Raw genomic sequence first — 23,827 nt, forward strand, 5'->3', positions numbered from 1 at the left:
CAAGAGAGAGGGGTGGAAGGCAAGACACTGGGGCAAGAGGGAGGGGTGGAAGGTGAAACAATGAGGCCAGAGAGATGGGTGGAAGGTGAAACAATGGGGCAAGAGAGAGGGGTGGAAGGCGAAACAATGGGGCAAGAGGGGGGCAAGTATTGTGTCATTCCCCAGCAACTGACATGCCCACCAAAAAATAAAACTCCAAAAAGTAAGTAAACTACTGCACAGATGCTCTGTGTGGGTTCAGCTAGTTTCTGGAATAGTTTAAGCTGCACTGACAGCTTCAGATAAGTTGCTAAGAACACAGAAATGTACCTACTTTTTTGGGTTTCTGGCAGCAACTATACTATTAGTATTATTAAACTAGCCAGGATAATACATCAATGAGGTCTAAAAGTTTACAAATCTCAAGAAGTCAAATGGTTATTTAATGAAGAGTAACCAGTAATGTATTCAAGCAATTGTGTTTAGCATTTGGGGACAAAACGTGTATATAGGAAAACCTTAGTATTTGTGGGGGTTCCATTCCCCGACATTGCCACAGATAAGGAATGCACGGATACTGGGTCATTACAGGCAATGTAATAACAGGGATTAGGTTCCAAAACAGGCTAAGGGGGGGGGGCAAAGGCCTCCTCACAATTTTAAAAAATATTAACAAAATGAGCCACAAAATGGTTCCGATGTGCAAAATGGCCAGAAATCATCTCTGTCATTTCTGACTGCCTCTGATCCACGATATAACCAATTTTTTGCTGGGTTTAACATTGTGTATACTGAGGTTCAGTACTAATTACCCGACTGCGGATATGCAAAACTGCGGGTGCTGGACCCACAATTAACTAGGTCCTGCAGTATTCTATAGTTGAACAAAATGTAAAAGGACAGCTAAAAATAGTTGCATGCCCAAGCACACCTACACACACACACACACCCCTTGATGTCAATCAACCAAATAGCAATGAAATTGTAAGAGAAGACATCCCAAATATCCACATGTTGATGACCACATGTTGATGACCCCCCACCCCACCCCAAGGAGAGTCAAGGAATAAAAAGTGATTTACCTCTTGCAAGCAGCAAGGGCAGCAGCAACTGGAGCATCTGAGAGGTCTTATGAGCTCTATGACTGGTTGACCCAAGTTGTCAATGATTTTCATTGTAAAAGGCCGTGATGGCCCACAACAGTTCAGTGTGCAGCAATCATTCTCCTCAACAGCAAAGTAGATCCTTTGCTCCAAAGCATTTTTTAGTTCATATTTGTTGCAGGTTTCAATGCCAGTTATTACTGAAAATGAAGCAACATAAATACTTAATATCTAACTACTACTATTTATAGACTGCTTTTCAACAAAAAAAAGTTCTCAAAATCGTTTATGTGGGGGGTGGGAATAATAATAATATGATGATGATGTCTGATTGATCCCAAGGATCCAGAGAGATATATTGCCTCCCAAGTTCCACTGATGTGGGGTGAGAAAAATGTGAAGCACCATTAGGGCACTTATGCCTTATTAGAGGTTTGTCGGGGGAGGGAATTTGAAGTATAACAACTATGTATGATAACAACTAAACATTTACCTTAATACCTAGAGCCCTTTCTCATAAGCAGTGAGAAAGAGCAAGAGGGTTCAATAGGGAAGAAGCTCTAAAGAGCTCACATTCCCACAGATGAGAACTGGTGTCCTCTTCAGTGGGCAGATCACCCACCCAGATGACTACCGGCTGCTGGTGGTGGCTCGGGGGGCTGGGATGTGTCACCTCGCCTGCTGGAGCTACAATAATGCACTGCACAAGTGTGCAGTGTGTTATGGAGATCCTCCTCCCCAAGATCTCCTCTGTCTCCCTGAGATCTCCTCAGGCAAGTAGCCATGGCCAGCAGACGGTAAAGGAAATGGGCTTAGGAAAGCACTCACTCTCCTAACCTCATTTTGGAGTGTGGCTGCCTAGGCGGGTTTACCACCAAGGCGCTGCCAGGATCGGGCCCAATCCCAGTGGTGTACAATGCACAAGCAAAACCAGACTGGGCTTCCTTAGCCTGGTTTTGCCTGCACATGTGATAGCTTCCTAGTTTGGGCTAGAGGAACACACAGGAAGAATATTCAGAAGAACTCAAACTAGAAAATTTCAAAGACATGAGCCTGTTCTTTGCATGAGCCTGGGGGCAGTGGCTGCAGGAAAGAAAACCAGATCACACTTATTAGCAACCTCAGAGCATTTGGCTGGATCCCTGCATACAGGTAATCTCATACAAGCCATCTGGTTCACACAAAGTAGCATCGCATCAGCTATATAATCCACAACACCAGCTTTTATACTGATCACAGGGTATCTGCCTTTCAGCAGAATACTTGCCAGATCTGCTATTGTGGTTCTACTTTATAATATATAAATAGGATCTCCGTGAAACTGCTGTCTTGAAACATTCTTAGAGAATGTCAATAGCAAGGAGTTTTATATCTAGCAAAGGTTGCATATCCACACTCTGGGACTGGGACAAGGCACTTTGAAATATATTTGAATGCACTAAAATTTCCATGTGGTATAAAAAGATACATACTTTCCAGAAGCTCAATCTGCTGATGAACTAATATCTGATCAATCTGTTATAAGTATGGGGGACAAAAAAATCAGATGTTAAACTGGAATGCAATCAAAATAATATTATGCAAGCATTTATTTCACATACCGTTCCCTGCTTTACAAAATCCAGAGGCAGCTCTATAATTCAATTCAATCCTGAACATGTATTTTGCAAAGTAGATTCAGGAAATCAGTCAAGGGAGTTTGCTTCCTGGTAATGTACTGGAAATTATACTCATGGAGTCTGATTCAATGTCAGCGTAGCTGTGGTGGTATCAAGAGTGACTTTCCAGACATGCAACTACAAATGCATGCTGACTGATTGGCATTCCGGCCAAGTTGAGATGGAAGCCCTGAAGAAGCCTCCCTATGATGAGTAGCCACTGGATGACTGTATCAGAGAAGACCCCCTACAGACATCTCAGTGATGCCATGGCCCACCAGTTCAGCCTCTATCACCTTGAAGCAACAATAGAGTTGCTAGCAGTTGCAGAGAGAAGGCAGTCTTGCATATAATGAGCTACTGCTACACACTCTCCTCCTACATGACGTAGCACAGAGAGGAACGTTCTACCACCAGGACCCAACCCCTGGCATGTTTCTAAGTCTTTGAATTCACTTCTAAGCATTGCTAATTAAGATGAGAAGTGATCGCAATAGCAACAACTATCCTAATGAGGGAAATGCATGTACATTTTATAATGGTTCAAAGTTAAGCAGCTACGTCAGTGGTTATTAAATGGACCTTGCATGTACTCACATCTGCTACCATATACAATTCGATTCATGTCCCCATAGGATCTGATTCTCCCCAAGCTAATTAAGGCAGTACTTGTAAGTGTTCCTATGTATCAGATAACAGAAAAACAGGCAATATTTAAAGAAGAAGCAATACCTGGCTTAAATATTCCAGTCCAGGAGGGCAGTTGAGAGGGACAGCTGGTGCTGGCATCCACATCGCACCAACTGGTGCATTAGGCTGACCTTGAACTGGAAGAGCACTACAAGTTCCTGGAAAACTCTGGGCAACAGGAGGTGGCTGTCCGGGAGCACCTTGAAAATAAATGAAAATGACCATTTTAGCCCCCAGATTGCAGAAGTTCCATTGTAAAAAACTGTTTTGTCAAGAAATGGTATAGAGCTTCTAAGGATGTTTTTGGCAGCATCTGGACTAGTACTGAACTTGTGTAATGCAAAAAAAAATACATGCCTCTATTGGTTTGTGCTATTCAGTAATGAACAATAAATTTTCAGGGCTGTTCAGACAAAGAGAACATAACAACCATTTATCCTGTGAGCTACTGTAATCCTGTTCTTCCAATACTTGAAAACAAAGAGGATCTTTATGCTCAGTAAAGCCTCTGAATTAAGAAGTCAGGAGGGACATGGCATTTATGGCACGACAGAAATGACAATTAGTTGAATAAGTGTGTTAACAGATTATTCTGTCTCAAAGAGCTCTGTTTGAGGCAAGCACACCTTTTTGAAACAATAATCTGCAAGGGGATACATCTCCCATTATCATCATTATCATCAGATTTTGAAGATGTATTCCTGCTGTTTGATCAACAAGATCTCCAAGTTGGCCTATTATATATATTTTGAAGAGTTTGTTTGTGGATTTGTTTATGAAAAATAAAGTCTTACTTCCTGATTACCTGCAGGTACCAAATTTTACCTACTCAATAAATAAATATTGAAGCCTCTCACTGAGCATCTTCTGGTGTACAAACATACAGCTAAGTTAAGTGGCAGGATTGTGTATGCAACATTTGGTACCTGCAGATATATATCAGAAATGCTGGATACAATGATATTTTAACTTTTTATTGCCCTCAAAAGATTTTTAACACTCAATAATAGTTCAATAATTCAACACGTTGTTCTAGTAAGAACTAACCAGCCTACTTTCCTTTTACTGTCTCTACATATGGATTAAATCTGGTGCAAATCGAGGTCCTCAAATTAGTGCACTTGCGTCTCAAAGATTTGTGGATCCCAATGTGTCCATTCAGCTGTAGCAAATTTGGTTCAAATTGGTTAGAATGTCCACAAGTTAGTGCACTTGCGCCTCAAATGTTATGTGTCTGCCTCACCCCCCTGTGCTGTCATAACTACAGCATCTGCCTCTGCAGAGACATAAGAACAACCCTGCTGGATCAGGCTCAAGGCCTATCTAGTCCAGCATCCTGTTTCACACAGTAGCCCACCAGATACCTCTGAGAAGCCTTCAGGCAAGAGGTGAGGGCATGCCCTCTCTCCTGATGTTGCTCCACTGAAACTGGTATTTAGAGGCATCTTGCCTCTGAGGCTGTAGGTGGCCTATAGCCACCAGACTAGTAGCCATTGATAGACCTGTCCTCCATGAATTTGTCCAAGCCCCCTTTTAAAGCTAGTGGCCATCACCACATCCCGTGGCAGAGAATTCCACAGATTAATTATGCACTGTGTGAAAAAGTACTTCCTTTTGTTGGTCCTGAAATTCCTGGCCTTCGGTTTCATGGGATGACCCCCACCCCCAGTACTAGTGTTACATGATAGGGAGGAAAAATTTATCTCTTTTCACCCTCTCCACTCCATACATAATTTTATACACCTCTATCATGTCTCCCCGTAGTCGCCTGTTTTCCAAACTAAAAAGCCCCAGATGTTGCAGCCTTGCCTCATGAGGAAGGTGCTCCAGGCCCCTGATTATCTTGTTTGCCATCTTCTGCATCTTTTCCAGGTCTACAAATGTTGTAAGACAAATGCTGTAAGCATCAATTGTGCAAGGATGAATCTTCTGAGAGTGTCAATGTTGGGGTAGTGCTCGCGGATAAGCTCCTGGGACATTTATGCAGGCATAACATTCTTTTTTAAAATATCTGAAGATATTAAAATATAGAGGATATAGTTGTATTACTTATTCTTTTGGTTTTTGATTCTCCCTTCCTTCGAGGAGTACATGATTGCTCCAATACTCTTGGAAATGCATTAGAGGAGAAGAGCTGGTCTTGTGGTAGCAAGCATGAATTGTCCCCTTTGCTAAGCAGGTTCTGTCCTGGTTTACATTTGAATGGGAGCACATATGTGAGCACTGTAAGATATTGCCTTAGGGGATGGGGCCACTCTGGGAAGAGAAGGTCCCGAGTTCCTGCCCTGGCATCTTCAAGAAAGGGCTGAGAGAGACTCCTGCCTGCAACCTTGGAGAATCCACTGCCAGTCTGTGTAGACAATTCTGAGCTAGACAGACCAATGGTCTGACTCTGTATAAGGCAGCCTCCTATGTTCCTAAGAAAGGCAGAGGTTTGCCATGCAGTCCTTTGCATGTTTCCACCAAAGTGAATTCCATTGAGTTTAATTGTGACTTCAGAGCACAAACTCCATACATTTTGCTTAGAAGGGTTATGATCCATAATTTACCAAGTATTTTCAACTATTTCTCTCTGTAATAATGAACAGATAAATAGGAAATCTTTCTTCAGTCAATAGATGCCTTTAACTCATTAAACAGGTAGGTCACCTTACAGTAGAGTTCACAATGATTCAACAGTTTCAAAGTCACTCAAAACTCCATCTCAAGCAATTCTAGGCGTGATCCAGCCGTAGATAAAATTTGTATGCCCCATTGATTTCAGTGAGGGAAATTTACAGCCAGATCCCTTGCACACTTACTCAAAATAAGACCCAGATGGTTCCCAGGTAAATGTGCACAAGTTATAACCTTTATACATCAAATTAAATAGTTGATTGTCCTGAGCATAGATCTTAATGGAAAAAAGTAAAACAGCTGCAACAAGAAGGAAGAAAAGAAACCCCAGCTTTAAAACCAAGAGAAAAAAATCTCTCTCTCTCTCTCTCTCTCTCTCTCTCTCTCTCACACACACACACACACACACACACACTCAATCTGGCATGAACACACACAAACACACACATTTTTACAAGCGAAACAGAATTTCATTTCAGGAGGCAGTTCTCACTAGGAAGGTGCATCCCCCAAGGGCCATTCCAAAGTGGGTGAGAGGGTGGATATGCCTTAAGCCACAATGGTCTTTAGCCATAATAGATGCGGATGTCCAATAACATCTAGGAATCCAAGCCTGGGAACCCATGATATAGAATATGACATTCTTATAACATGTCTGTATTTCTTTGGTCAAACCAGAATTTGCGTGGATACACGTGAAACTACTTACCTGGAAAACCTGGTCCTGGGGGATACTGTGGATATCCATATGGTTCCTGTACTCCATGGTACCCAGGTGGTTGGTTTGCTGGAAGTAATGGAAATATATTTTAAACATATGAGAAAACCTACCTCATTTCTACTTACAGTTGCTATGTATTCCTTGACCTTCATTAACATTTTTGCAGACTTGTTATTAGGGATGTGCATGAAGTGAGGTTTGTGCACAGGTTTGGCACCGGACCGGTTTGGGTGAGAGTCAAACTGGTTCTGCACTCTGAGTCACCGCCAGGGTGGGAGTGGTGAGCGGCACCTTTAAAAAGGAGTACAGCAGGTCCTTACCTGCTCTCCACCACTCCATGCAGCTTCCTGCTGTGGTGGCACTCCCAACAGCCCGTGTGACGCAGAGGCATGTGCTGGCATGCAAAAGGCCTCTGTGCATGTGCAAAGGCCATTTGTGTGGTCAGCAACACCATGATGACCATGCAAATGGCATCCACGCATGCCAGGCTATGCAAATAGCATCTGTGTCATCACTGAGCACAGGCTGTTGGAGGAAGCACCGCTGCAGCAGGAAGCTGCATGGAACAATGGAGAGCAGGGAAGGACCTGCTGTACTCCATTGTAATGCTGCTGCTCACTGCTTGCTGCTCGCTGCTACCCCAGGTAGCGTCTCAGAGGACTGAACTGGTTTGGCCCTCACCTGAACCAGTTTGGCGCCAAACCTGTGCATGAACCTTGCTTGTTATGAAGTCTATAAAAGAAATTAATCAGTTTTTAAAAAATAATTACTCACCTATTCATATATATTACTCACCTATACTCACCTGGTGGCGCAGTGGTAAAACTGCCGCCCTGTAACCAGAAGGTTACAAGTTCGATCCTGACCAGGGGCTCAAGGTTGACTCAGCCTTCCATCCTTCCGAGGTCGGTAAAATGAGTACCCAGAATGTTGGGGGCAATATGCTAAATCATTGTAAGCTGCTTAGAGAGCTCCGGCTATAGAGCGGTATATAAATGTAAGTGCTATTGCTATTGCTATTGCTATTTCAGGAGGCAGTGGACTTAGTGAAAATAGCTAGGCTTCCTTCCCCTTTTCACCACACCTCTGTGGTGAAAAAGGAGATTTAGCAGTGTTAAGAAGAGAATTCCCAACAGTCAGTTTCTGCCAGTCACCCTCCTTTCTAATGTTTCACTTCCTACCTCAAAGCAGATTAAAAACATAGGGGGTTGGAGGAGGAACAATATGTGCACTGTAAATGTGCTGAATCTGCCGATGCCTGCAGAGGAACACTCACTCAGACTCCAGGTTGCCGATGGTTGTAGTATATATGCCAGGTGTGTATTTGGTTGGGTGTGGTTTAGCTTCCTTGTCTGAAGTGCAAGCTGCCCAGCGCTTCCTGTAGTCTTGCCTATCCTGGAAGTGGAGTTACTTATATAAGCTGAATAATGAAGGATTTAAAACCTACTTCCTCTCCTGCTCCTTCAGGCTCAATGTCAGGCTAACAGAGAGGGATTGGTTGGGAGTATCTATATATTTAATTCTCTTAGCCGGCATGCGTGTCCTCCTGGATTTGGTGGCGGAACTCTCGCGACACATTGTGAGAGTTCCGGCCTTGGGCGAGAGTTGAGGGGAAAGAAAAATGGAGGCGGCAGCAGCGGGCCACAAAACGGCCAGAGGAGGTGGCGGTGGGACAGCCTGGTCAGGCCGTCCTGGGTGAGGAGGCGGTAGCGGCCTCACCTGGCTGCTGGAAGGCGCCGGTGGTGGGACGGCCTGGCCAGGCCATCCGGGGAAAGGAGGAGTCAGCGGCCTTGGCTGGGCGCTGGGAGGTGGTGGCGGCGGCGGGATGGCCTGGCCCGTCCCGGGTGAGGAGGTGGCAGTGGCAGCCCGGCCTGCCCACAGGAAACTGGAGGCAGCGATGGGACAGTCAGGCGTGGCCCAGGGGAGAGGAGGAGAGCTGGCGAGAGGGCAAGGGGGCAGGGAAGCGAGTGGTGTAGAATTGTGCTAGCTTTGTAATAGTAGTGATATATAATGTACTTGGCTAACTTGCAAGTTATAAAATGTAGAAACAAGAAACAATATATTAATGTTCAATATTGTAATAACTGGCTGAACCGCAAGCTCTTAAACAATGTATCAGTTTGTACTAGCTCACTTCTGTAACCCATTGAGCCATGTGATCTTGACAAATGGGAATGCTTAGGAACGCATGAGTGAGCAACATGAAGAGCGCCCCTAGTCCCCACTCCCTCTCTAACACAGACATTGTTTGGAAAGACGCCAAGGCCCGAAGAGAACCAGGGAGGACTGCCAGTGACGTTACAAGGGAAGAAAGAGCTGAAGGAGACAGGATGGGTACGTCTTGTAATCACAGAGATGAAAAGTGGACTGCAAATGTACCAACCGGAACTGGACTGGAAACTTCCCTTTATAAGTCAGGCAGAAAACCAGAAGACCCCTGAGAAGCACTAACATCCCAAGCGAGGCCTCTACGCTTCTTCCAACACCCCTTTCAAAGACTGATCACCTTTGGAGTGGGGCTGGGTGAGTATGTGTGTGTGTGTGCATGTGTGCGTGTATGAGTTAGAAGCTAGCTTGCTGTTTTGTTGGTTATAATAAACATGGATCCTTGATTGAGTAAAACCAGCTGGTGTCTGTGTCCGTTTCCTGGGGCTACTTTGTTGTTGGTGGTGCAGTGCAAAAAGGACTTAGAGTAAATAAAGGTCCCACAGTGGGGCCACCTGTGGTGAGCGTGGGGAAGGGGGGAGAGGAGGGGAGGGGAGAGGGAAAGAAAGTGGGGAAGGGGGAGGGGGAAAGAGTGGGGCAGGGGGAGGGGGAAAGAGAGGAGGAGGGGCAGGAGAGAGGGGGGCAAGACAGAATGGGACAGGATCAGCGGGGGGGAACAGCCGGCCCAAAAAAGCGCACAGATGCTCTGTGCGGGTCAGCTAGTAGGAAGATATTACAACTGAGACTAGACAAGTGTTCAAGGCCAAGTCAGTATTATGAAATTCATAAATGCAGAATGATATCATTTGGTAGAATTCACCACATTGATTACTTACTCCTGCCTATTTTCATGCCAGAGACTGTGTACCTTTAACAGCTACATTACAGGCAAAAATCCAACAGGAGCAGTTTTTGTTGGAAATGAAGGACTTTGCGCTGTCTCATGTCTCAACAGTTTTTACGGCCATGACAACACAATGATGGGGCAAATTTTTACCTGCTGAATTTTGGCTTGTTAGGCAACTATTGGAGATACAGGCTTTCCGGCAGCAAAAACAAATTTGGGAACTCTTGTTACATCATGCTGCCCAACTGCAGATAAGAGGTTGTGTTTATTAAAGACTCTTCCCTTCAGCTTTCCACAACCATTTTGTTGTATGGAGTTCAATCGCTCATGACTTTGGGCTATGGCCCTCAAACTATTGAATCCAAAATGATTCCATAGCCCTCAAACTATTGAATCCAAAATGATTCCACTGATTTCAGTGGCATTCCTCCATAATATTCTATAAATTGAATAAAATCAATTAATAAAATAAAACAAAAATTAATAAGATTTATCTAATAAATAAATAATAATAAAAATTCTAAGATTTTTAATAATAAATAATAAAAATTATAAGATTTGGCCATATAGGAATTATACATTTGCCAGACTTCCTGCATGATTTCACACCATCTCACAATTGGAGACAAACCAGGAATTCAGGAGGCACCCAACTATACAAGATTTTATTGATGGCCCTTAATTTAGAAATTCTAAGATCTCAATTAAAGAGAGACAAAAGTTACTCACATTGCATTTCCATATCTGTGAACAGTCGAGCCTGAAAAATAAGAGTAGTTTTTAATATTACAATCACATCTTTTCCAGTTTCAGATTTTCCTGTATGAGATTTGAGTGTTATTATGGTGCTTATGAGTTATTATGGAATTTGAGATTCATTAGCTAAAAGAAAGTTGTAACATCTGGACAGCTCTTACTAACCTAGTCTCTGTTTGTTGGGTCCTTCTGGTGATGGAAACCAGGGTGCCCAGTCCAGCAGTTTTTCAGTGCATAATGTCATGCCTGCACGGTGCTGTGTACATAACCACATGCAGCAGTTGGTCACTGTTTGCATGCCACCATTTGGTTTTTCAATGAAAAATCTTGCATCTTCTTAAAAAGTTTGAAGATTTTTCACAGTCAGTATGGATATGAGTCTTATTGTCAACTCTAAAAAGCTGGTTGTTTTTGACAATGGAACTCCACAATTATTGTGGCTTGGAATGATGAGAGTCATAGTACAGCAACATCTGGAAACCCAAGGTTGGACACCCATGCCTTAAGACATATCCATCCACTCACCCACTTTGGAGTGGGAGGCTCTCTTGGGATGCGACTTCCTGATGAAATCCATTTCTGGAAATGCAATTCAGCAGCTGTGTTTGTAAATGTGTGTGTGTCTTCCCCTCCGCATTTGCAAGGTTTTTTCCCTCTACTCCACTTCTTTTTAAAGGTAAAGATAAAGTGTGCCATCAAGTCCAGAAGCTTGCAGGAGAGAGGAGGAGAGACAACATCTGCTCCTAGGTAGACCCCAGGTAGACCCCAGTCTCTCACCCTGGGTGCCTGCCTGTTTGCTTCTCCTGCTGTCCCCCCATCTGCTATCTGCCCCCCAGGACTGGCTGCTGTGCTGAGGTGAGGCCTTGCAGGATTGGGGCCCAGGGAGGAGGCTGACTTGGCAGTTTCCTGCATTCCATCTGCCTAGAGCTGCCTGCTCAGGGCTATATAGGGTCCTGCCAGTGGTGGCACGGTCGTCACCGAAGGGGCAACACCAAAGGGGGTCGCCCCTTTGGGAGACCCACTTTGGAGGACAGCGAGGGCGAGGGCCAGGTCTCTTGGCCTAAGTATTTTTATATGGGGGGGGGCATTTAATAGTGGAGCTTCTGTTTTAATTCATCCTGGGTGAGATAATCTTAGAATGTGTCTGGGCTTAACTGGAGATGGGGAGAAAGGGGGCATGTCCACTGGCTGTGGGGAGGCCATTCCGGCTGTGGTGGGGAACAGAAGAAGTAACATTGGCAGGTCAGCGGGCCATTACTGGGGAAGGGGACTTGGAAATTTAATAGCTGTTTCCCCTTCCGGCTGTCCTGCCAACTCTTTGACCTTGGGGAGCAGTGCTGATCACCCTTGGAACCTCACCTTGCTCCTCTGTAATGCCAGGTCAGTCCAGAACAAATCAGAAACCATCCATGATTTGATTCTAGAAGAAGGTGTCGACCTGGTATGTATTACAGAGATCTGGCTGGGGGAGGCGGGGGCCCAGTGTGGTCCCAGCTTCTTCCTCTAGGCTACTCTGTTGAGGAGCGGGTGAGGGACCGTGGGCAGTGAGGTGGAGTGGCTGTGGTCTATAAGAACAACCTTTCCCTTACCAGGATCCCTGTTAGAGTGTCAGACCATATTGAATGTGTGTACTTAAGTCTGGGGACCAGGGATAGACTGGGGCTTCTGTTGATGTACCGATCGCCCCGCTGCTCAACAGAGTCCCTAACTAAGCTGACGGACTTGATCTCGGACTTGGTGTTGGAGTCCTCCAGGCTTGTGGTGCTGGGGGACTTCAATGTTCACTTTGGGACCAATTTGTCCGGAGTGGCTCAGGAGTTCATAGTGGCCATGACTATGGGCCTATCCCAAGTGGTCTCGGGGCCGACACACATTGCAGGTCACGCACTTGATTTGGTCTTTCACTCTGATCAGGGTGGTGTTCCGTGGGTGAGGAATCCTGTGATTTCCCCATTGTCATGGACGGACCACCATCTGGTTATGGTCGGACTCACAATCACTTCCCACCTTCACAGGGGCGAGGGACCTATTAGGATGATCTGCCTGAGAAGGTTATTGGATCCAATAGGATTTCAAGAAGCCTTGGAGGGATTTAGTGTCGGCTCTGCTCGTGATACTGTTGATGTCCTGGTAGAGAATTGGAACAGCAAACTCACTGGGAAAGTAGACATGATTGCTCCAAAGTGTCCTCTCTGACCTGCTTCATAATTGGCTGGTTGGTATACAGAAGAACTACTGGGGCTGAGGCAGCGAAGTAGACGACTGGAGCTCAAGTGGAGAAAGACTCGGCTTGAATCCAACAGATTGCAACATAGAGCTCATTTGAAGACCTACGCTCAGGCGATACGTGCGGCAAATAAGTGATTCGTTTCTGCCCATATTGCATCCGCAAGTTCATGTCCGGCGGAGTTGTTCAGGGTTGTGAGAGGGCTAGTGAGTGCCCCTCCTCCCTTGAATCAGAATCTGGAACCATCTATTACCCGCTGTGATGTGTTTAATGAATTCTTTGTGGAGAAAATCTCTCGTATTCAGGCCGACTTAGACTCCATCTCCCCAATTACTTCAGTGTCTGATGTGGAGATGTCCAGTGACTCCTTTTGTGTGATTAGGTTGGATCAGTTCCAGTTTGTGACTCCTGAGGATGTGGACAAGCTGATTGGAATGGTGCGGCCTACCACCTCTTCTCTTGACCCTTGCCCGACATGGCTTATATTATCTGGCAGGGGGGTTGTTGTAGAAGGCCTGGTAGAGATTATAAATGCATCTCTGAGGGAAGGTAGGATGCCTCCTTGTCTAAAGGAGGCAATCATTAGACTGCTTCTGAAGAAGCCTACCCTGGATCCCTCGGACTTGAACAACTACAGGCCTGTCTCCAACCTTCCATAGCTGGGCAAGGTAATTGAGAGGGTGGTGGCCTCCCAGCTCCAGACAGTCTTGGATGAAACTGATAATCTTGACCCATTTCAAACTGGCTTTCAGGCTAGCTATGGGGTGGAGACTGCCTTGGTCGGCCTGATGGATAATCTCCAGTTGGGAATGGACAGAGGAAGTGTGACTCTGTTGGTCCTTCTGGACCTCTCAGCGGCTTTCGATACTATCAACCATAGTATCCTTCTGGAGCGTCTGAGGGGGTTGGGAGTTGGAGGCTCTGCTTTGCATTGGTTCTGCTCCTACCTCTCGAGCAAGTTTCAGATGGTGTCCCTTGGAGACTGCTGTTCTTCAAAATCTGAACTCTTGTATGGTGTGCCCCAGGGCTCCATATTGTCTCCAATGTTGTTTGATATCTACATGAAACCGCTGGGAGAGATCATCAGCAGATTTGGTGCAGGGTGCTATCAGTATGCTGATGACACCCATATCTCCTTCTCCATGTCAGCATCATCGGGAGAGGGCATAACCTTCCTAAATGCCTGCCTGGAGTCAGTGATGGGCTGGATGAGGGATAACAAACTGAGACTGAATCCGGCTAAGATGGAGGCACTCATTGTGCGGGGTCGGAACTCGAGAGATGATTTTGATCTGCCTGTTCTGGATGGGGTCACACTTCCCCAGAAGGAACAGGTACGCAGTCTAGGGGTGCTTCTGGATCCGAGCCTCTTCCTGGTGTCCCACGTTGAGGCAGTGGCCAGAAGTGCCTTCTATCAGCTTCGGCTGATACGCCAGCTGCGTCCATTTCTTGAGGTGAACGACCTCAAAACAGTGGTACATCTGCTGGTAACCTCCAGACTGGATTACTCTAATGCACTCTATGTGGAGCTGCCCTTGTATGTAGTCTGGAAACTACAGTTGGTCCAGAATGCGGCAGCCAGGTTGGTCTCTGGGTCATATCGGAGAGACCATATAACTCCTGTATAGAAGGAGCTACTCTTGCTGTCGATACATTTCCGGGCAAAATACAAGGTGATGGTTATAACCTATAAAGCCTTAAACAGTTTGGGCCCTGAGTATTTAAGAGAACGCCTTCTTTGTCATGAACCCCACCACCCATTGAGATCTGCTGGTAAGGTCCGTCTGCAGCTGCCACTGGCTCGTCTGGTGGCTACTCAGGGATGGGCCTTCTCCGTTGCTGCCCCGAGGCTTTGGAATGCGCTCCCTAGTGAAATCAGGGCCTCCCCATCTCTGACAGCTTTTTAAAAGTCTTTAAAGATGCATCTGTTCACCCAGGCTTTTAATTAATATTGTTTTAATGGTTGTAATGCTGTTTTAAAATATTCTTTTAAAAATTTCAAATTGTTGTAATGTGTTAATTTTTTTCATTTTTGTCTTGACTAATGTTTTACTTTGTTTTTATTCTGTTGTAAACCACCCAGAGACGTAAGTTTTGGGCGGTATAAAGATGTTTTAATAAATAAATAAATAAATTAAGTAAGTCAGTCAGTTTCAACAGAATAAGTCAACAGAATTCCTGGTGCCCACAGAGCCCTGTGGTTTTCTTCGGTAGAATACAGGAGGGGTTTACCATTGCCTTCTCCCATGCAGCATGAGACGATGCCTTTCAGCATTTTCCTATATCACAGCTGCCTGATATAGTACCAGCAGGGATTCAAACTGGCAACTTTCTGCTTGTTAGTCAAGCATTTCCCTGCTATGCCACTTAAGATGGCTCCCCACTTCTTTTTCCATATGTTTTATTTTACTCCTTCCTATTAAGAGTTCTTTTCTCAGCTATTGTGTCTGGGGAAAGATGGCAATTGTCGCCCAATAACATCTGGAGATCTTTGGTTGGGAACCCCTGATCTAGGATGTTGACTTGCTCTTCTTCTTTCACAACTGGCGCCTCTCTCCTTTCAAAAATTATATTGCTATAATTTACTATACTGAATTTTTACCACTGCATCCATTTGTAAGAATGCAAAAACAAATCTGATTGATCACAGGGAAGCAAATGGTCCATTTTGTCCAGCATCCCAATTCCCATAGTAAGCAATCAGATGCTTGCAGGATGGCCACAATCAGGGCATAAACGCAAGAGCACTCTCCCATTGTTGAGAAACAGCTGTTTAATAGGGGTGGGTGAAGTGGTTCGACTCAAACCCTGGTTTGAGTCAAACCAGCCTGGTTAGTCTGGTCTGAGTTTGAACCAGACTGGCCCCCATAAGGCAGTGCAGATCTGAGTTAGAACTGGCCCGGCCGTGGTTTGAACAGAACCAGTTTGGGGCAATGCGAGTAAAGGGGAATACAATGGGGAGGGTTCCCCTTTACAAACAAAGGGGGGTTCCCAAAGGGTGGGGAGTGAGAGGGGAACTTACCTTCCCAACAGTGGTGGGGATGGTGTAAGCAGGGCTCCTCTAAACCCCCTACTGGCCTCCCAATAGCAGCCCAGGCCAGGGGCTGTGCCCCATTTGAGCCTCTGTGTGGTAACCACAGAGCATGCAGTGGGCCTCTATGCGTGTGCATAGGCTGCTATTGGGGAGGCCAGTGGGAGGGGTTAGAGGAGCCCCCGTCACTGGGAAGTTCTCCACCCCGCCCTTAGGGAATCCCCCTTTGCTAGTAAAGGGAAATCCTCAGTGGATTCCTCTTTACAAGCACTGATCGAAAGCGGTTCGGCAGTTGAAGCAGGCTGGGCGAGGTCGAATTTGGTTCAAATTCAAACTGAACTGGTCATACCAGCCATCAAGCTCCCCCCACCCTTGCTGGGGCTCCTGATGTTGCTGGAAGTGATGGCCACCGCCCTCCTCCTATTGGCTGGAAGCCAAATCGATAGAAGGAGGACAGGAGGAAGGCAAATGGTGGAAGGATGTGGCTGGTTATGCGTAGCCCCTCTAGCTGGGCTCAGTTCTTGGCCAATGGAAGGACACACCCCACTCACCTGGCTTTCCCCATCCTCCTTCCATCGTACAGGAGCCTGTCTGGTGGAAGGGGGATGGGCAGAGTCTGGCCAGAAGGGGTCCGCATCGTGAGCCACTTCATTCGGCTGCTTGCCCTCCATCCATCCTCCTTCCAGCAGCTGGGCTCATGGCTGATAGCAGGAGGAGGGGGAAAGCCAGGTGAGTGGGGATGCACACACATGAGAGTGTGTGCCACAAGAGGGGCACCCCTGCAAGTGAAGAGGCCACCCATATGGAAACATGGGGCCCCCTCCCCTTGCCCCGGTTCCAATTAGTCTTCATACTTAAGAGCTGTATCCTCCAGGATACCAACTCAACTTAATGATTTGTGAATGTTCCATTTGCCAGTTAGCCTAGTTACAGGAATCATGCAGGCGCTACAGTGGCATGGGCCACAGGAGAAAGGGTGGCCACCACAATCCCACTCATATTCCATGTACATTTGTTGGACATGCAGTAGTAGAGTACCTAAAATACAGGATTTTTTTCTTTCTTTATGGGTTAACTAAGACATTAATATATTCCTAGAGGAGGCACAGTTAAAACAAAAAAGACACCTATGAGACAGATGCTTTGTTATCTGCTGTATAGACCATTGCCTCTCAGGTAGCCTATGAAGATGGTCTGTCTGGAACAATAATTTGCACTCTTTGTAGCTGGTTGCTGGAGATCAGGTATTTTCAAACTTGAATCCCCAGATGTTGTTGAACTACAACTTCCATCATCCCCAGTCTCAATCATTGAGGCCATTGTGGCTGGGGGAATGATGGGGGTTGTAGTCCAATAACAGGGGACCCAAGTTTCGTTACCCCATTGAGGACCTACACGTGCAGGCTCCCTTTCTCTAGAGATCTCTTTCTATGAAGCTTGGCCATTGGGAGGCTTAGTTTTCTCCTTCCATACTTCCTGTAAGAATGCCAAAGAGTTGCTACAAAACTCTTAGCTGGGGGGGAGGGGGACTAGGGTCAGCCTGCCCTCCCTATATTCCCACCCCCATTTTTTTTTAACCAAGTATATGCTGCCTCTGTATCTGATGTCAGATGCGGGGTGTGGTCTCTCTCCCAAACAGGGACACGGCCCCGTTTTGAAGGGAGATTGGCCCACGCTGCTTTGGGCAGCGCAGGACGGAGTGACTCTCCCTGCTTTTAAAGGCCGAGAGAGCCATTCCGACCATGCTGCCAATGCAGCGCAGTCCAGTGTCCCTCCCAAATGGGGCCAGGCAGCCCTGCTGCACGGTCAGTAGGCCACAAGAGCTTTAGAAATTACATCACATGCTCCTTACAGACAGAAACAGAAGGAAACAGAACTGAAAGAAATTAATTGCTATCTGGCATGGGGAATCAAGCAACACTGCCTGAAGATATAAGTCAAGAGGTTCAAATGTGTATTCTCCCCACTCTTGCTCAACTCCCCACCTCACTGCCCTATCAGTGCTGTAGCCCCCATGGCAGGAATGGTTAGCAAGCACAACAGTGCTGAATCACTTGGATGTCTCTTATCTCTTTTTTGCAAGGGCTAAGGTGCAGCGGGGAAATGACTTGGTTATCAGGCCAGAAGTTGCCGGTTCGAATTCCCACTGGTATGTTTCCCAGACGATGGGAAACATCTATATAGGGCAGCGGTGATACAGGAAGATGCTGAAAGGCATCATCTCATACTGCATGGCAGGAAGCAATGGTAAACCCCTCCTGTATTCTACCAAAGACAACCACAGGGCTCCAAGGCTGCCAGGAGTCAACACCGACTCAACGGAATGCTTTACTTTTTACTTTAAGGTCTTTGTAGATACTAGGGAAAGGAGTTCTCCATTGCAAGGAAGCTGAACACATGCCTAGACTACCCATTAGCATTTGTATATTAACTATTTATTCATTTGTCTGTTTGTTTTTCCTCATCTTTCAAGAAGAAATGAAACACTCAAATATGGCACAGCAAACCTTTTGTTGGACTGAAAGGTAAAGGTAAAGGTAAAGTGTGCTGTCAAGTTGATTTTGACTTTTGGTGCCCACAGAGCCCTGTGGTTTTCTTTGGTAGAATACAGGAGAGGTATACCATTGCCTCTTCCTGCACAGTATGAGATGATGCCTTTCAGCATCTTCCTATATCGCTGCTGCCCAATACAGTGCCAGCAGGGATTCGAACTGGCAACCTTCTGCTTGTTAGCCAAGCATTTCCCCACTGCGCCACTTAAGGTGGCAAGGTAAGGCAGCCCCAAAGCATTTAATGGCTAATTAGTGGTATCCCAAAGAATGGCAAAATTTAGTCCACGAGCATTTCCAGACAGATCTTTTAGTTCATTTCTCTTCCAGAATGGAGGGTGTGTGTTCACATATCGCAGGGATGGGGAACCTTGGCACTCCAGCTGTTTTTTAACTACAACTCCCACCATCCCCAGCCTGTGGCTGGGGATGGTGGGAGTTGTAGTTCAAAAACAGCTGGAGTGCCAAGGTTCCCCATCCTTGATTGGCTCAGCTTTCCTATACTTTTGTCCCTTCTAAATAAATCCTTGTACTTCAAACTTAAAGAACTGTCTCCAGACCGCTTGCTTGGCTGAGTTCTGCCTAAACTGGCTTTGCTGTGCTAATAGGAGTTGAACTGTCATTCTTTCCTACAAATGCCATTATATGTGGCCAGTGGGGTTGAGCTAGCGCACATTGACATAGGGTGTCTTCAGGCCTGTATACACCATATACAATTTGTACACATATACATATACGGTGTGTATGTACATTCACACTTTGGATTGGTTTGGATGATACTTAGTGTGCCAGCCCCACCGCATTTGATAATGACACAAACATATCATGAACATGCACACCCTTCCACACCTAGTGTTGAACCACTATAGTGTGTAGAGGTGCAGTTTGGATGCCCCTTCCCCCTAATGAAAGTAGGGCAAGATATTCTGGCATGCTGGTGGAGGGGGAGGATGTCTTTGTGTGTGGCACATATACACCCTTATTGGTCAGAAAACTATCCTTGGAGCATAAGAACAGCCCTGCTGGATCAGGCCCAAGTCCTATCTAGCCTGGTGGACCCTGTCAACCAAATACCAGTTGGATGCCTCTTAGAAGCCCACAGGCAAGAGGTGAGGGCATGCCCTCTCTCCTGCTGTTGCTCCCTTGCAACTGGTACTCAGAGGCATCTTGCCTCTGAGGCTAGAGGTGGCCTATAGCCACCAGACCAGTAGCTATTGATAGACCTGTCCTCCATGAATTTTTTAAAGCCCCTTTTAATAAGAATCCTTCAAACTGCTCCACTGAAATTGTGTACACCATTACACAAGCTGAAGTGGACTTGAGAAAACCAAAAATGAAAGTGATGTGGGGCTTGACCAAACTAATGCCATTTTTACCTTTGGGTTGTTTGTATTGCTGGTGGAAACTTATTAGGGGTGACTAATCAAGTTATGGTATAACCCAGGCATCCCCAAACTGCGGCCCACCAGATGTTGCTGAACTACAACTCCCAGCATCCCTAGACACAATTTTTTTGTGGCTGGGTATGCTGGGAGTTGTAGTTCAGCAACATCTGGAGGGCCGCAGTTTGGGGATGCCTGGTATAACCACATTTGTAGTTGTGAAGAAACCGACACGCAAGGCTCAGGGAGACGAAAGATAATTAGGGAAATCAGAAACTACAGCTTCAACATCTGTAAGACTGGCTGTAACTAGCTAGAGGCAGCTCAGACTCTTTATACAAGCAAAGAGGTATGTGGGTGGGAGGGAGTGTAACGAAACTTAACTTGTATTGGGGTGAAATGAAACTTAACTTGTATGTATAGATGAATTTGTGCTGTGTATATGCTTTGTCCTGGGACTTAAGCACAAGCTGACCAGAACCTTTGCTACTGCAGAGCAAATAAAGCCATTATTATTATTATTATTATTATTATTATTATTATTATTAATCTGATTTCTATACCGCCCTTCCAAAAATGGCTCAGGGAAGTCTACAGAGAGAAATAATAAATTTATTATTATTATTATTATTATTATTGAAAATAAAATGGATCCCTGTCCCCAAAAGGCTCACAATCTAAAAAGAAACATAAGACAGACACCGGCAACAGTCACTGGAGGTACTGTGCTGGGGATGGATAGGGCCAGTGACTCTCTCCCTGCTAAATAAAGAAAATCACCACGTTAAAAGGTGACTCTTTGCCAAGTTAGCAGGAGTTTATAACCTTTATAACCTTTCTCCCTGGTTAAGTCTTTGGCTATCTGACCCAGAAAAGAACCGCACTTGGACTTGGAATGATACCTCCAAAGCATACAAGCCACAATTTTGTATCGTTTGGAAACTCCAAGTTTTAGGTAGTAATCTACCATCAGCGCAAACTTGAAAGGAGCGCTCCTGATTTCACAAGAATTTACAAACCTCCTAAATCCTCAGGTCAAAATGAAAGTCTGGGAGCAGGGTCGACAGCGGGGTCCGATGAAACGAAACCGAAACCACACTGTCTGAGAAGTCAAGCAAGTTTTACTTTCCATCAACTGCAAGGACTTCTTAGGTGGGCTCGGCGCACAGACCGGCCCTCAGGTCCCGAAGGCGGGGAGGGGCATGGGTGTCAAGCGCCCCACAAAAAGTGCCGGATTTAGGCACAAGCGAAAAAAGTTACAGTTTAGGGCTTCACATTCTGAAGGACCAATCAATCAATCAAAAAAATATCCCCAAGTTGTACATCAGGTATTTGCCTTTAAAGGTGCAAATTTTAAAGATCCATCCACGAGGAATGGAAAGCCTGAATCCTTTCTCCATCACCCCCGCCCCCGCGCTTATCATCCACTCGTGGGGGGAATTTCATTACCTTGGGGGCTAGCGCCTCTGGATACGTCTCTTCGTCAGCCGGCTCAGGTTGTGTTAGCTGTTGCTTTGACGCCGGAGATCATCTGTGCGTGAGAAAAATAAATAGAGCTGCGGTGTGAACAAGAGGGAGGGGGCAAGCATATGTCAGCGAAGTGGGAAAGGCTAAGACGGCAGCCCTCCCCCCAAAGGAAAAAAAAGTCCAGTGTTACCGGGAAGGTTACATGCCTGCCTTGCAGAGGTCCTTTTCAGAATATCCTTCAGGCGTAGTTTGCGGGATGCCATCTGGGGCTTAGAAGTGCAGGTGCTCAAAACTGCCTGGAAATTTACACTTCGCTTAACTCCATAGATCAAATATCTTCTGAGCACTTGTTGCCCAGGAAAGTTAACGCAGCCCAGCAGCGCTTACTTGGGGGCAAGTCCCATTGAACTTAATCGGTCTCCCGGGTAAAAAAAACCCAGAAGGTTAGGCTGTTAATGGGGAAGGAAAGGGATCTACGCCCCCGAGGCAAGCCCTTCTTCATCACTACCGCGTCGCACGAAGGATGATCCTTTGAACGGGAGTGATCGCTGCTCAACTCTGGCCAAAAAAGAGAGAGAAAGTCCTGCGGGTTTTAGATTGTGAGCCCTTTGGGTACAGGGGACCATTTTATTTGTGATTTTTTCTTTGTAAACCGTTTTGTGAACTTTGGTTGAAGAGCGGTATATAAATGTAGTAGTAATATAGTGGGTAGACTATAAACTGGAATGCTTATCAAGGGCGGGGGATGGGTGTGAGAAGAGTGTGACTTTTAGAACGCTTGATTCTTGTAATGAGCAAGCTAAATTTCCCTTTTTCACACGGAACGATTTTCATGAAGTTAGATGATGACTTTTTACAACCCTTGACCTATATTTTGAATTAGATGATTATTTATTTGTTTGTTTGTTTAAGTACAGACTGCTCTGCCTGCCCCCCAAACCTTTTCTACTCTTTATTTTTCTTCTTCTTCCTTTTTGGTTGGGACCGGGTATGTCAAATTCCAATCCAGAATAAGGACTGGTGTAAAGAAGTCTCAAGTTCTCAGGTAAGGAGCTGGAGTTTGAAGCAGCATTGACTAGCCAGGAAAGAGATCTTGGGGTTGTAGTGGCTAGCTCAATGCAGACATAGCAGCAGCTGTGAAAGACAGAAAAAAAGATTTTAGGAATAATTTGGGAAAGGATTTTGTTGAAAAAGGATTGAGTCTCTACTTGGCACATCAGCGGCACACATCTCCATTTCCCAGTTGAAATATAAATGTTCCTTTCCTGATCTCAGAGATGTGGCTTGGCCACCTGCCAAATCATTAGGCACAGCAAGAAAACAAGCCACCACAGTACAAAAAGTGATGACAGCAGGAACTAAAAAAAGCGCATGGAGAACAAATAACTCCAGATAACAAAAGCAGGTGTACTAAACTACATCCTGCTGTGCAAGTCATACACACAAACTCACACACAATGCTAAGCAACTGAGCTGTTAAACCATTTAGAGGACATTCTAGAAAATGTGTTCCTTTTTACAGCCGGGAACACTGAGGCTGGTAGATGAGAGGGCCACATGAATGACAGTGGGTGGGTTTGGACAAGACCTTAGTTGCTGCCGGCTTAATATGATTAATATGTGTGTATGCCAAGTTCATGCACTTCCTTTTCTGGTCTTTGTATTCCCGACAGGCATGATGTCTGAAAATGGCCTGGCCAAGTCCAGTTCCTGTGCTAGATTCCTGAGATTCTCTGCCCACTTGTTACTTACATTTGAAGATGGGTGGAGAATCTAGGCAGAGTGTTAACGGAATCTCAGGAATCCAGTACAGGAGCTGAACTTGTTCGGGTTCAGATGTCATGCCCACCAGGAGGTTTTTCACACTGTGCTTTTACCTTGAATATCCCCCGGAAGGGAGTGTGTGCATTTGCACATAGGTTAGATTTTCACTGAAGTCCATGTGAGATACTTGGGTGCACTTCACACACAATCCGGGTCATCTCTCCCCCCCCCCCCCCGAATTTAAGCTTATTCCGATTTCTGTCTGAGTTTTAAAAATCCTGGTTTTAGGAGCCTTCCAGAAAAAAGCAGTGTAAACTGCAGTGTTTTGTTGCTTCAAATTCAAACCGCATTGTAAGGGGGCAAACTATTTTTTGCAACACAGATGCAATGTTATAGGGCCGTGACACAGCAATAAAATCTGAAATAAGGCATCAGAAATATGAACGGCACCTTCCTTACAATGCAGGGGCAGCAATGTCAAAACCCAGGCAATACGGAAGCACACTTAAGGGACCCATTGTGACACTGTGTTAGTGTACAATCTGGAAAGTGCCTTAGTGAGTTTTCTTGATAAACCAGGAGCAGCTGCCAGCGATCACATTAAGATAGTAAGGAACAAAGTCAAGCCTTTCTGATAAGGAACCAAGAAACACCCTTCAGAAAAAGAAGGGGGAGGTGCGGAAAGTGGCGGTGTCTGGCTCTGTGTGCGCGCCGTTGCCTCAGTCAGGTTGTGGTGCAGGTGGGTGGAGGGGGCAAAATTCAACTGGCTTAAGTTTCCAGATGCTTTTCTTACTCAACCTTACATTCATATTGTAGTCGTTGGACAGAAAAG

At 45.6% G+C, this 23,827-nt stretch overlaps 1 protein-coding gene across 2 annotated transcripts in view; it reads right to left on the bottom strand.

Moving 5' to 3' along the window:
• The window catches only part of LOC128350907 (phospholipid scramblase 1-like), a 33,097-nt gene extending 11,785 nt beyond the window's left edge, over nt 1-21,312 (bottom strand). For both annotated transcript variants that reach the window (XM_053309782.1, XM_053309781.1), the window contains exons 1-6: nt 21,214-21,312; nt 10,549-10,579; nt 6,756-6,833; nt 3,473-3,630; nt 2,555-2,597; nt 1,062-1,282 (exon numbers count right to left, since the gene is read on the bottom strand). In XM_053309782.1, coding sequence (XP_053165757.1) covers nt 1,062-1,282; nt 2,555-2,597; nt 3,473-3,630; nt 6,756-6,833; nt 10,549-10,561 — 513 coding nt within the window. In that variant the 5' untranslated portion in view covers nt 10,562-10,579; nt 21,214-21,312. The remainder of the gene's footprint in view (nt 1-1,061; nt 1,283-2,554; nt 2,598-3,472; nt 3,631-6,755; nt 6,834-10,548; nt 10,580-21,213) is intronic.
• Nucleotides 21,313-23,827: the final 2,515 nt, after the last annotated feature.

Source organism: Hemicordylus capensis, chromosome 3 (assembly GCF_027244095.1).
Source record: "Hemicordylus capensis ecotype Gifberg chromosome 3, rHemCap1.1.pri, whole genome shotgun sequence".
NCBI classification, from domain to species: Eukaryota; Metazoa; Chordata; class Lepidosauria; order Squamata; family Cordylidae; genus Hemicordylus; species Hemicordylus capensis.